The 13,939-nt window shown below is 39.2% G+C and overlaps 3 protein-coding genes and 1 non-coding gene across 4 annotated transcripts; 2 read left to right on the top strand and 2 right to left on the bottom strand.

Annotated features, from left to right (window-relative positions):
* Positions 1-561: 561 nt before the first annotated feature.
* LOC126782608 (uncharacterized) lies at positions 562-6,095 on the bottom strand. The gene is made up of 13 exons (XM_050507884.1): positions 5,932-6,095; positions 5,228-5,852; positions 4,841-4,925; positions 4,639-4,728; positions 4,467-4,540; positions 3,950-4,034; positions 3,766-3,855; positions 2,655-2,785; positions 2,378-2,459; positions 2,236-2,283; positions 1,253-1,325; positions 1,031-1,134; positions 562-934 (listed from the first exon to the last, which is right to left on the bottom strand). The coding sequence occupies exons 1-13, from the start codon at positions 6,083-6,085 to the stop codon at positions 815-817; spliced, it is 1,761 nt and encodes a 586-aa protein (XP_050363841.1). The 5' UTR covers positions 6,086-6,095; the 3' UTR covers positions 562-814.
* Positions 6,096-6,208: 113 nt separating this feature from the next.
* TRNAK-UUU (transfer RNA lysine (anticodon UUU)) lies at positions 6,209-6,281 on the top strand. The gene has a single exon. It is a non-coding gene; the product is annotated as a tRNA-Lys (tRNA).
* An 81-nt stretch (positions 6,282-6,362) lies between these two features.
* On the top strand, positions 6,363-8,215 carry LOC126782574 (putative pentatricopeptide repeat-containing protein At3g25060, mitochondrial). The gene has a single exon (XM_050507843.1). It carries the CDS (start codon positions 6,383-6,385, stop codon positions 8,213-8,215), a length of 1,833 nt encoding a protein of 610 aa, XP_050363800.1. The 5' UTR covers positions 6,363-6,382.
* A 105-nt stretch (positions 8,216-8,320) lies between these two features.
* LOC126782575 (uncharacterized) lies at positions 8,321-10,855 on the bottom strand. Its single transcript, XM_050507844.1, has 2 exons — positions 9,974-10,855; positions 8,321-8,921 (listed from the first exon to the last, which is right to left on the bottom strand). Exons 1-2 carry the CDS (start codon positions 10,257-10,259, stop codon positions 8,563-8,565), a joined length of 645 nt encoding a protein of 214 aa, XP_050363801.1. The 5' UTR covers positions 10,260-10,855; the 3' UTR covers positions 8,321-8,562.
* Between the last annotated feature and the right edge of the window lie 3,084 nt (positions 10,856-13,939).

Below are 13,939 nucleotides of genomic sequence, written 5' to 3'. Positions count from 1 at the left end.
GCTCGTGGCTCGTGGCTCGTGGCTCGTGGCTCGTGGCTCGTGGCTAGATGACTACCTGATCTCGGACAACATCGGTAGTGATCATAATAGTGACGCCACCTGATTCACTAGTATCACCACAGCCATTCTAGATGTGCTAATTGATGAGAGGATACTGTACCATTTAGCTATTGATGAGGAAACTGTCTTGAACTTTATTTGATAATGAAAGACTGATTGTTCACTCGATAATGTTAGAACTATTTGTTTCCCCATGGCCAATACAAATGTAAAGTTCGATTCTAGTTTTGTGAAATGCAATGGATTCTTGTATTCGGTAGCTGATTGTTTCAATTAGAGGCCACAGGAATTAAATAAAATTGCAAATAAAGTTGGACAGTCATTGTAATTCTTTGGGTGCCAATGAAAAAGCAGCATGATTGATCCAAACGAAACAGTTGTCCACGGAAATTGGCATTCACATTCAAAAATCTTAAGTTCTTAAACACATAAATCAACCATGGCAAGATATTTGCAGCATTTTCCAAGTTCCAACCATGTATATGGAAGCTCAAATTTGATAAGTTTATCATAGCATTATATAAATATTGTTCGCCGACTTGTCAAAAGATTAGAACCATCAACCAAGCGTGAGAATACATTTGACGGCATATGTATCCATTGTTGAACAAATTGGGATGGATGTTAGATCTATCATTACTCTTAGTTTCTACTTCATGAGTCACTTAGGCCACAATCCGAAAACGCCACCTGCATTGCTCTTTGGATGTCTTCTGGCCTTCAAACCAAATAATATCGGCTCCAGGACAACTTATTAAGATGCATCCTGCATTTTGGCCCTCCAAGCCAAGTACTTCTTATTTTCTTTTTTGTATCTTCTCCATTCTCTTAGAGCCGCCAATATAACATGCATCGAAACTGGCAGAAAGAAAGGCTGTGCATATAGCAAAATAGTTGACATATGAGAACACATTAAAAATAAAAAAATCCCTTATATTTTTTGCTGTATAAGTAGGTGCTGGTAACAAACCGAGTAGACGGCGAAACAATGCTCAAACGAGTAGTAGCTGACCGACATGATCGATGGATGAAAAAAGGCATCCTCTGCTAGAGACCTTGCTTGCCTAGAGGACACTGAATTAAAAAAAATGTATCAGTATTGTTGCAATATAATAATTAGGTCGTAATTAAGTCGGAAAGTCCTTTTGAAGCCACTAATTAAATTTTGACCCACAAGGAAGTTGGAGCATACCAGCAGAAGCATCATAAACACCGACAGAGGCATTACTTTGAGCCAACTTTGCTGCCTCCAGAGAATACTTCACCTGAAACAACAATAAACTTTAGCTACTTAAGAAGATATCATGCAAGACCTAAAACAATGTTATTATTTTTTCCTAAAAGAAACCAATTTAACTAATCCAGAGAATGAATCAATGGAAGTGACAAGAAGTTCCACAACCAACAAGAAAAAGACTAGTAGAAGCTCAGAAGAAAACACCAAAAACAATTAAATTTTTATTTTATTTTTTGGTTTGAGAGGGGAAACACAAAAACACTTCAATGATGAATCACCCAAAGAAGCTAAGCCTAGACTGCAGTTGCCCTCCAGTCAAGAATATTTATGAATATGCTGTAATATTAAAACCTGCACCTCTAAAAACTTCAAAATCCTCTATATATTTCCATCCAAAGCACTCAAATGACAGCTAGCATACTGCAACCCCAGCGAATAAACACAGGGCTAAACCCATTCTAATAAAGTTAATTAAAAGGGTAGGAGTTGTTACTTTGATGTAACTGAAAACTGCCTCTTAAGAGGGTCAAAACCTTTGTGTTCACTAGGATTGTGAATCTTCAGTATTGAAGAGAAGACCAACAATCCATCTCTACACAAATAGTGTCCTGGTGTACAATGGACGACACATTTCAAGAAGCATGCTTACGAACTCGTTTTCTGGAATTTCCAGGAAATGCATAGCACACCCTCTGTTTTCATTTGATTCTTTTTCCGTAAAATGAAGCTACCATTTAAAATAACAGATGACTTGTTTGCAAATTCTTTCTAAACTCTCTTATTTTACGTGTACTAATCTATCTTTTATCTCATCTGTGCTTTCCTTTTACAAATCAACAAGGGCATGTATACTTGAAACCAGATATAACCATGCAATTGGGAAAAGAAAATTTCCGTCACCAATTAGTAAATTTCATAGATAAAAATGTAATAGTCACCTGCTTTCCAATCTCATCTTTTATAATCATCCTCGGCAATGATTGAACCTGCATGGAAAAACTAGTTACCCTAGGCTGCTTAAGGATATAGGTTCTTTGGTGTTGAATAGAAGCAATTGAAGCGTGACCAACTTAAGCATACCAATCTGGAGAGAGACCCAAGGGTTGTGGCACATGAATGGAGATTGAAGCACGTATGCATGCGTGACAAAACATCCAATTCCCTGTAGGAGACTGATATGTAAGTATAGCCTGATATTGCAAGTAGTATTGCTGGTAAAAAAAAAATCCATTTCGGCCCATAAAAGAAATAATATTTTGGTAAGTAGCCAGGATGTAGAAGAATGATTGATAGCACAATTATGACTGCAAAAACTTTATCTAGCAGTAACTTGACTTGAGTCAGACTTTCGTCTTACCATACTGTGAAGCCTCTTTCGCTAGGTAATAGGTTGTATGTCCCTGAAGCCCCAACATACAGGTTATCAGACTTAAAACTAAAAAGTTGGCGGAACTGCCCCATGAAAACTTCAAACACCTTCTGCAGATCCTGTACAAAAAAAAGGCATGCACCAATGTTAAAAATAAGTAGAACTCTGCAACAATAGAACATGCACTACTAGTACTTTGTACAAAAATAATATCCAGAGATAATACCCAAATAATATCAAAAAATCTGTTTCTTGATACTCAGAAAATTGCAAGCTGTGCAGTCAACCCCAACTATAATGAGCTCAAACAACAAGAAAAAGAATATCCAGTAACAAAACAACACATACCAAGCCCAAAGTACTTAATGCTTTATTTCTATTTAGAACATAATTATTTTCCCCGATCAATAAATTATCTTTGTCTTGGTTCTGAATACCAGAACTATCAGTAGAAATAAGCTTCTCATTATTCACTAAATATATACACATGTTCCTTCATTCTCTACATATACTAGTACTAATCACACCCAGCATGATGACAGGTTTTGATTAACAAGTTGGCAGGAGTTTGAGAATATCACTGTGTCTATTTCAACTCATTGAGAGCCGCTAAAATAGGTTGGAGAGATGACATGCTATGGAGATAAATGAAGCTAGAGCTAATCAAAAGCAATTACATAGGGTTTAGTACATTGAACCTAGACCAAGTTGACTGTGGTGGGGCAATGACAGTTAACAAGAGATAAGAAAATGATTAAGGTGGTTTAACAAAGTTATAGGGATTTAGAGATAAGAAAATGATTAAGGTGGTTTAACAATGATTAAAATGAATTATTTATATGCTTAAAGTGTGCCTGTGTCAATTGCTATATACAAAGAAATACTCCTTATACTCAAGTCGCATCTTACCTATTTTCTGTGAACTTCAGTTCTTTTCAGATGTCTCATAGTAATTAGGAAACTTTAAGAGAAGCAATTAAGTTCTAACAGCTCCTCCAGTTGGATACTACAGAATTTCTGAGTAAAAAGAAGCTACACATGCACTTGCCACTTGGAAAATTTAAAAGTTAATTCAAAACTGTTAGAAAAAGCATCTAACCTCATGCAAGATTGTATGCCTAGAAGGATGCTTACTTTCTGAATCCTTTCTGCATGTTTGGGGGTTCAACACAATAACACCTCCCCACATCTGTGATATGTCAAAAAAAAACAGCTACATTATAAAATTTCACTATCAGAATGGAGCGTAAAAGATGTAAGGAGTAGATGGCAAGACAACTTACTGGAGATATAAAGCTATTAGTCTTGGAAATTTGCCCGTTTGGAAGCTGTAAAAGAAGAGGGCACTCCTTTGCAGACGGTACATACCTAAGAACAAATCACGAGCACAAAGTTAAGAAAGAAGAGAACCTGACATTGTGAGTTGTGAATAGAACATAATTCACTGAGCATATGCAGCCTATTAGTGTGAGTACTGATATAAGTGGAAGAGATTAGAGGAATGCTTGCATGCATGTGTTCTCTAATATCTCATCAAATAGGAAAATGCTATAAGAAACTTTTAATCAATCCACTTCCAGTTCCTACAAACCTAAAAGGTAACGTATATGAGTAAAGGATCCATGCAGAAGCGAGCTCAAGAGCTCTCAAACTATACATTTGTAACCACATTTCATTCACAAAATTGCACATTCTCATGAAAGATACTTTATTACAGAACCAATGTGCCCTGCATTTAACTTTAGTGAACAGAACCTGAAATCAAGTACATAAAATGAGAATAATGAGTGAGAAACATACACCACAAAGTGCAACATCTTTGACCTCCCACCAGCTGCAACGGATGTATCCAGGTGCCATTCGTTCGAATTAACCTATAGATTATACAATAATAGTGATAATTCATATAAATAAGTTTGAACGTGGATTACCGTATAAAACAACTACAGCATATAGGCTTCTTGAAGCTTACAAAGAAAGGAAGATCCTTGGTTTCAAATACGTAACTGTTCCACTTGTCATCCCAGTAAGACAATGAGGACTTTGGCACATGGTATAACACCTGCCCAGGGAGACCAACAACAAAATCAGATAAAAAAATCTATAAAAATGACAAGCCAGATGAGTGATAATACCAAAGGATTCAAAAGTGTAAAACATTATAAATTTGTTACCTGACTTTCCACACTTATGTTTGCTACTGGTTTCATAGCCTCAATTATTGGAGTCAACAGAGTCACCTCTACTGTCTGAAAGTCCCTGCAGTATAAGCAAATCAGCACACTGGAATAAAACCTACTCGACACCAACAAGCGTCCAAGCTTATACCAAATGGGAATAACTTATTAATCTACTAGACCTTAGTTCTAAACATAGATAATCACATGATTCAGAACATAAAGCATATATAATTACAGAGACTAATCACTTGCGGATATCCGTCACTTATTATTTTCATAGAACAAAGAAAACATTTAACACAATGCTGCTAACATAACACCGTCAATAGACAAAGCATTCATCGAAAATGCGCTTGAATGTGCACACAAGAAGCTCCATACCAATCATAAATCCAATCTCGAGGATCAGCATTAAGCAAATTAAACGAGAGAACAAGAGTTCCATCAGCACCAACTGGCATAAACTCGCCGTGAATCAACCCTTCCTCCTTCCCACCATTCACAAACACTCTGACAAACACCTCCGCCGCCATGGCCGCCGCCTCCTCCTCCTCAACCCTCCCAACAATCCAAGCATGCCTATACTTCCCCACCACGCCTCTAACCTCCTCCCCGCCCCTATTCACCACCACCACCGTATACACCTCCCCTCCTCCGCCGGAGCCATAACCGGCCCCGACCGCAGCCTCCAGAGCCTCGTCCACAGCCTCATCGTCGGCGTCGAAATCAACGCCGGAGATTGGAGCGCCCAGGAGGACAGAGACGGTGCGGTTGGGGCTGCAGGTGCCGCATGGAGGCGTCTGCAGGGTCAGTTTGGTCATTTGGAGAAGAATGGAAGATTCGAGAGAGGCGGTGGAGGATTTGGAGCCGAAGCCGAGGAGGATGGCTTGGAATCGACATGGGAATAGAAGCGGAGTCGAGTCGATTTCGGATGAGAGTGAATCAATTTCCAGGAACGGTAATGGCGCGCGGTAAATTTCTACCGATTTGTATATCAACGGCACGCCTGCATTTGAAATTCCAAGTTAAAACGAAGCAGTGAATAAATCAGGAGAGAGAGAGAGAGAGAGAGAGAGAGAGATGACCTAGAATGAAGGAGAAGAGGACTGAGACGGTTATGATGAGGCGCTTGAGGCCGGGCTTGGTTTTGCGCATGGTTTCGGGATCGAAGTCTGGAGGTGGCCCGTTTGGTTGAGGTGGTTGATTTGCAGAGATGAGAGGTTCGGTGATTTCCGCCATTGCTGTTGAGCTCTTCACTCAAAGTGAGCAATTGAGAAAGAAGCAAGTAGTCAAATAGCAATTGCCGGTTCAATATAACAAGTCGCATATATATTAAAGCAATTAAGAAAAATGATCACAATAGCCGTCTTAGCTCAGCCGGTAGAGCGCACGGCTTTTAACCGTGTGGTCGTGGGTTCGATTCCCACAGACGGCGTTTTAATTTATCAAAATTTCAATTTCTTCATTTTTCGCTACGGCTATAATAAGAAGCAGAAACCTGAAGCTTCTTCTTCTTCTTCTTCTTCCCATGAACACATGAGTTTGATTCCATGGCCAAACCGTCTCAAGAATTTTCTTTTGTCCTGCAAACACAAACCCACCATAGCCAAAATCCACGCCCTTATGATAGTGACGGGTGCTGTAACCAATTCCAACTCCACCGCACCACTTATAGCTTCCTACGCAAGCATCGGCCACACCGAAACCGCCCGCAAGGTGTTCGACGAATTGCCTCAGAGGACCTTACGTGCGTGGAATGCCATGATCATTGCGTATTCTCGTCAGCATTGCCCGTCTCAAGCTCTGAGTTTGTATTCTGATATGATAACCGCGGGGGTTAGACCGGACAGCTCTACGTTTACTGTTGCCCTCAAGGCGTGTGCAGGCATGGTGGACTTGAAAATGGGTGAAGAGGTCTGGTTCGCGGCAGCGCGTTGCGGCTACGAGGGTGATGTGTTTGTGGGGAGTTCTGTTTTGAACTTGTATGCGAAATGTGGGAAGATGGATGAGGCTGTGGCCGTTTTCGACAGGATGCCTAGGAGGGATCTTGTTTGTTGTACGACAATGATCACGGGGTTTTTGCAGAGTGAGAGGCCGGTGGAGGCAGTTGAGTTGTATAGGAGGATGCAAGATGAAGGAATGGAGTTTGATGGGGTTGTGATGATGGGGCTGATGCAGGCTTGTGCTAGTCTAGGAGACTTGAGGTTGGGGCTTTCGGTTCATGGTTATATGATTCGGAGAGGTGTTCCTATGGATGTTATAGTTCAGACAAGCCTTGTGGATATGTATGCTAAGTGTGGACATTTGGAGCTGGCTTCTTGTGTGTTCAATAAGATGTCTTATAAGAATGCAGTTTCTTGGGGTGCTTTGATTTCTGGCTTTGCTCAAAATGGTTTTGCAGCTCAGGCACTTGAGACGGTGGTAGAGATGCAGAGTTTTGGCTTCGAGCCTGATTCAGCATCTCTTGTGAGCTCACTTCTAGCATGTTCACAAGTCGGGCTGTTGAAATTGGGTAAATCCATTCATGGATATATTTTGAAAAGGGTCGAGATTGGTCAGGTTTGCGGTACTGCAGTCATTGACATGTATTCTAAATGTGGTTCCCTTTCATACGCTCGTGCTCTCTTTGATCAGATGATCTCCAGAGACTTGATCTCTTGGAATGCTATGATTGCCAGCTATGGGATACATGGGTGTGGAGATGAAGCTCTAGCACTCTTCTGCCAGATGACAGAGACAAACCTAAAGCCTGATCATGCTACTTTTGCTTCTCTTCTATCGGCTTTCAGTCACTCTGGTCTCGTAGAAAAAGGGTTGCATTGGTTTGATGTCATGGTCACTAAGTATAAGATGCCTCCAGGGGAAAAGCATTATGCTTGTATGGTTGATCTGCTGGCTCGTTCTGGACGAGTTGAAGAGGCTAGTGAGCTAATAGCTTCTATGAACACCGAACCAAGACTTCCTGTCTGGGTTGCTCTCCTTGCAGGTTGCCACAATCATCGGAAATTGTCTGTGGGAGAGATTGCAGCAAAGAAGGTCCTCGAGTTCAATCCAGATGACATGGGAGTTTATGCTTTGGTCTCAAACTTCTACGCCATGGCAAGGAGGTGGGAAGGTGTAGCAAGTATGAAGAAGATCATGAATCAGACCGGAGTAAAGAAAGTACCAGGCTACAGTGTAGTGGAAGTGGATGGGGAACTCCATGCTTTTCTCATGCAAGATACAAGTCACCAGCACCATGAAGATATTGTGCTACTTTTGAAAAAGTTGTATTATGAAATGAGAGCTATGGGATATGTCCCAAAATCTGAGCTTAGTTTTGGGGAGGCACATTCTTCAGAGCAAATAAAATTGAATAAATTATCTTAACACGATTAACTTTCATTGTTACACAACTACACCCTAAAAGAGGTTTAAAAACTGAGCTAATCTAACAAGTTCTGTGAATATCATCTATTTAGTATCAAGTTCATGCTTAGTTATCTCGAATTGGACTGCCTTGATACCTAGTATTCATTAGAAAAAAGATATATTCAACTAAAACGGAAAACCATAGAACAAAACAAAGATGGCCAGATTGCAAATTCCACTTTCTTGAGCATCACAAAATTTTTAACATTCCCCATTTCCAGCCGAATAATGATCATTTCTGGTAGGAGAAGACAAAAATGTTTCCCAAATTAGAACGGTCGCTATTCAGTTTTTCGGCTTTTTCTTCATCTCTTATGTCCTGCAAACTGAGCCTGAAGTTTTTGGTTGTCTTCTAACAAATGGTCGTACTCAAGAAGTAGATCTGCAGCTTGTTTCTGGAGCGATGTGACATGGGATTCAGCAGTTTCAACAGCTTTATCTTTCTCCACGCACTCCAACTTCAGCTTCTTCAAATTCTCTGATAGAGTTGCAACTATGTCTTGCAGCTGCTTGATTTCCTTGGAAGACTTCTCTTCCTTTTCAGTAAGCTGCGCCTTTTCTTTCTGAAGCCTCTCAACTTCTTCTTCTGTACTGGTCAACCCATCAAGCTTTGTAAGATAATCGTGCGTCCGATCAATTATGAATCCAAGAAATACAGCAAAAGCTGCATGCAACATTCAAGATTGAAACCTCAGTGGTTAGACATTATAGCTAAGCACAATACAGACACCATATACACGAATCACTTCAATTAAAAAAAAAATCAAGTTAAGCCTTCCATTTCGGCAGTAATAAAAGACACCCCTACAGAAAGCATGATAAGCATTGCTGGAATTGGTAAGTGTTCCAAACCATAGAAGTTGGAAGCATAGACGTAATCACAGGTATTGCAGAAGCAGGTTGTAGAGGACTGTACAATTGCCTAAATTTACATGGATACCGAATGCTCATGCATTTTACTAAATGTACTAAAGTGATCCAACTATATGAGAGAAATCTGAGCCCAGCATAAATTAGAGTTAAGGATGTGGTTTATATCAATGCATATATATATATAGCCACAGTTTCAGAAATCTACTCCAAAGCCTGATATTAGGTGATGAGATGAATGGGGGAGTACAACTTATCTCACAGTTTAGGAAACAAACAGTCACTTTCCTTCCACACTCTTTTTTTTATTTATTTTTTGAGAAAACTTTCCTTCCACACTCCATAACTCATGTATTGATAAAAATTGAACTAAATGGGGCAATTGTGATCATTGACAAGAGATGAAAGGGGAAAGCCGCAATGGAACAACAAAATGCAAAGGATAGGCAACTAAAGGCTAAGTCATTATCTGTTAAGGAGATTATTCAAATTTGCATATTAAATCTACCCTACCCAGTTCATATGCAAACATTTAAGTCTTTGTCTGGTATTGACAGTTCTCCACACCAGTCCTTTCACACATGCTCTAACCAACCCACATGCTAAATGCACAGTCAAATTGTACAACCACTGAAATTATGAAATTGCAAAGCTTAACTGGATTTCCTCAAAACTGAAAAGTCATCCTGTTCTCATCAGATTCTACTACTGAGAGTCGACCCAAAACTACTTGTGGAACCATTCAAATGCCATTTTTTACTAATACACAAATCGCACAGAATTGAAGAAAACTCTAAACAAGAATCCAACTGTGAAACTTAGATAGTAAAGAGAACAGTAACATACACATTAATGAAGCTTCAAGGATGTGTGTTCTATATAGAACCTGATCCATGGGTGACATGGTCCCAAGCTTTTCACCTTTGTTCTGCATCTTGATAATGCTAATGAATCTTGATAGGAGAATCACACCCATGGTGCCAGCAATGCCAATGAGAGTGACTGGGCCGCTACCCACTTTGAGCTGATCCAGAATCTTCAACACAAGCTCTCTCAATGGCCCAATCTTGAGCAACATAAGAGATGCCACAACTGCCTCAGCAATCACAACCGGGATCAACAACTCATACATCTCTGCTTCTGCTTCTGATTTTTGCCAACAAAATCTGAACTGGGCCTCAGAAAAAGATGAGAACTTGTGAAGAGATTGAGAGAAAGAGAGCTTCTTCTACACAGTACAGACTTGTTGGTTTCTTGAAACAATAGAAGCAAAAGCTGTATAGCTCACTTGAAATCTTGAACAACAAATTGCTGGCCAAAACCCCCAGCTTTTGATAATGGGTAGTGATTTTTGAGGCAAATTTGGCAAACCCAGGTGGGTTCATAGGCCAAACATACCAGGGTTTGAAGAACTACAGATCTAGGCAAGTAGTAAAATGTAAAAAGCGAGAAACTTTTTCTGCACAGAACCCATTTCTGATGTTAGTGACTTTTCATTTTTAACGAGCGCTGTAATTTTGGAGTAAAAAACTTAAATACAAATTACTTTAGGCGTAATTCTGTAGAAACTTTGCTCTTTACATGGAGGAAAGTATCATCACAGTCAAAGTGAAATTGACTCGAGAAAAACCAAAAACAAAAAATAAAAAACGGAAAGAACGAATCTTTTTCACGTCCGGTAGAAGATTTGCTTGCTCTGTTACTAGAAGCTTTGTCTGCTTCCGACCAGAGAAGAAACGACTAACCTTTGTCTTCTTTGGTGTTTAGATGGTCTTGGATTGAACTTATACGCTTGTACTTGCAAGCACTTCTAACCACTCGAATCAAATTCAACCCTTTGAAGTTTCAAACAACTCTACCAAGCTAGATATGAACACATGGAGATAGTCCGAGCTTGATTGTGTCAAATTTACTTGTAACAAGAGCTTACATTAGTTTTTTTTATTACATGACAATGAACAACCAGCTACTTTTTTGGAATCTCCTACTTTTTTCCCAATTCTGGTGTAAACGTAGAAGAAAACTACAATGTAAAAACTTCTAAATCAATGTACACTAAACTAATCAAAACGAGACACATAGTGGGAGACTTCAAATTATGGCTTGTAATTGCCTTGCAAATTGCAATGAATGTCGAGTGACCAAAGACGAATCGACAATTAATTGGTAGTTCAATTGGTCATTAATGTCATAATGCACCTCGATCAATCAATTAGTCCCTTTATGTTCTTGCTTGAATTTTCTTAAAAGAAAAATTGACGTCGTTCTTGTCATGAGTCAACGTTGCTAACCAACACACTTAAGCTACTTCCACGATTCAACCAGGTTTTTAGTTCGTCACGTATACATGATATTGAGTGCCTTCACAACATGTGTTTGGACTAAAAAGATGAGACCCTAGGAGCATTCCCATGGGAGCTTTCACGCATACGTTATATCTTGGTCAAAATCACATGTACCCAAAATTCTAATATGTCGCAAATGGAAGATATTTTTCATTAATTCCTAAGGGGTCGTGTGTTATTGGTCAAGCTTTTTCTCTATGACTTCTGCGTCAACCAAGTCCCTTCCCCATAGGAAGGGTTCCTTTCTCAACAACTGGTACATTAGTTTTTGACAAGTTGAATTTTCAATGAAGCAGCCAAATGGACTCGATCTCCCTATTTTCCTCATTTATTTCCTCCCTAAAACAACTCCGTCGGCAAATTGCCAAATTATATTTTTTGTTTAGACACTGGGGCATCTTCACGCTCTTGTTCATCAATGGAATATTAAAAACCAACACAAATGATATAAGAACAAGCAGAAAGAGCCAGAAAATCCCAAGGCAAATTTCGAAAGTGATTGAAAGGCCAAGAAACTAATACAATAATTTAAAGAGTAAATCTTAAGCATAATGGCAGCTTCCACACTAAACCCTAAAACATTCCAATTCTATGGACTGGTAGAAGTCTCTGTCAGATTTATTAAAATAGGAACAGAAAATGGTAGCTAATTCAAGCATAGTGCACATCACGTTTAATGGTTTTATAAAGCTAGTCAAACCAGGCATGCTCTTGTTTTTTTTTCTTCTTATTGGAGAGGAGAGATCGCAGTAGAGATCCCAAATCTAAGAAGTGACAAATAAAATAAAGCTTATAAGTGGGTGGATAATAACTAATTGTACCGAGACCTTTTGTGATTAAAACCCAACACCTGTGAGGTGGTTAAGTTGGGACAATATCGGTACAGTTGGTCAACGGGCCACGCTTGTCGCTGTTTAACATGGTATCAGAGCGGGTCCCTCTCCAGTCGCGCCTCCAATCTTTCGTGGACCCGAGTTGGGTGCCACTTTGTTATGTTATCGGAGGATTTCCGATTGGATGACCACTAAGTGTCGTTGGTTACTGGACCTTAGTTTCTTTCATCCCAGTATGTGGGATGTTAATCTGTCACGTGCAGACCTAAAAATTAGGTTGCACGTGAGGGGACGTGTTGGAGATGAGAGATCCCGCATCTAAGAAGTGACAAAGAAAATAAAGCTTATAAGTGGGTGGATAATAACCAATTGTACTGAGGCCTTTTGTGATTAAAACCCAACACTTGTGAGGTGGTTAAGTTGGGACAATATCGGTACAGTTGGTCCACGGGCCACGCTTGTCGTTGTTTAACACTTCTCTGGGATTCTACTTGTGTGAAAGAGATCAACCATTTTTCCAAATCCTTCCGCAGGAGCAATGGCTATCAAATTTAGGCATAAGTTGGACACAGTTATTCAATTCAAAGTATTCCATGTATAATTTAGCAACTTTATTCTTATCAAATAGGAAAAAAGGACAATTTTACAGATTAATAGTGTACTATATGTGAAGAGGCTTGCAACTTGGTAGACAATTCGATAGGTGGGAGGGGTTGGATAAGTATTGAATTCATTTATGATCTGAAAGTTAAGTGGTTTCTTCCATTTATATACTGGGGCATGAGTGAGTAATTGTTCTTGTCAACTAAGTTTTTATTTGTAACATCATATATATACTTTCACATGACATCTTTTCTCTGGTTCTTAGGCAGATAATGGTTCGTATAATCGGGAAAATTGAATCGCGACTAACTTGTAGAGTTTAGTTGAGTTAAATCTTTGACATAAAATATCGAATGATGATAATGTACTCATATTGAACTAAATGCTTGACATCTACTAACACATATTTTGTCAATACTGAACTCAACCACATATTAAACCTAATTATTAAAAAATTTATTTTGTGTTGTGTTTGACACGATTTATTTCCATTTTGATTTTCTTCATCAGTGATCTCATTGTTGCCTCACAAACTCCATCGATCACGCCCCCGCCTTATAATCCTTATTAGGGTTGTGTCCTGGTGCCTGCTTGCACAAATCTCAATGATTTCATAGTTTAGATTAAAGTTAAATACGGTCATTACTTAAAATCTTTATTAAATTTTCAATTCATATGAGTTTACATACCGTAAATTGACGTACTATGTGGTTTGGCCAAAAACCTAACTAACTCCTGTATACCTAACATTAACAACCTCATCAGACCTAGCAACATCAATATATATTCTCATAGCTGTTACAAAACAGCTGTTCTCTTTTGTTTCATAAAGCACAAAATTCACGAAATTCATATATAAAACGAGTAAAAAGAACTGACAGAGACTCTAGAAAACGACAAAACGAAAGGTGTCAGCAGCAATGTTTCCGCAGAAGCCGACAAGCTAGCGCAACCTCTCCTAAACGCACTTCTTAACAGTCACAGTTTAAACAGCCGCCACCAAAATTTTAACCCCCCAAAAAAACACGAAA

This window comes from Argentina anserina, chromosome 2 (assembly GCF_933775445.1).
Source record: "Argentina anserina chromosome 2, drPotAnse1.1, whole genome shotgun sequence".
NCBI lineage: Eukaryota > Viridiplantae > Streptophyta > Magnoliopsida > Rosales > Rosaceae > Argentina > Argentina anserina.
This window is presented reverse-complemented; position numbering and strand designations above follow the sequence as displayed.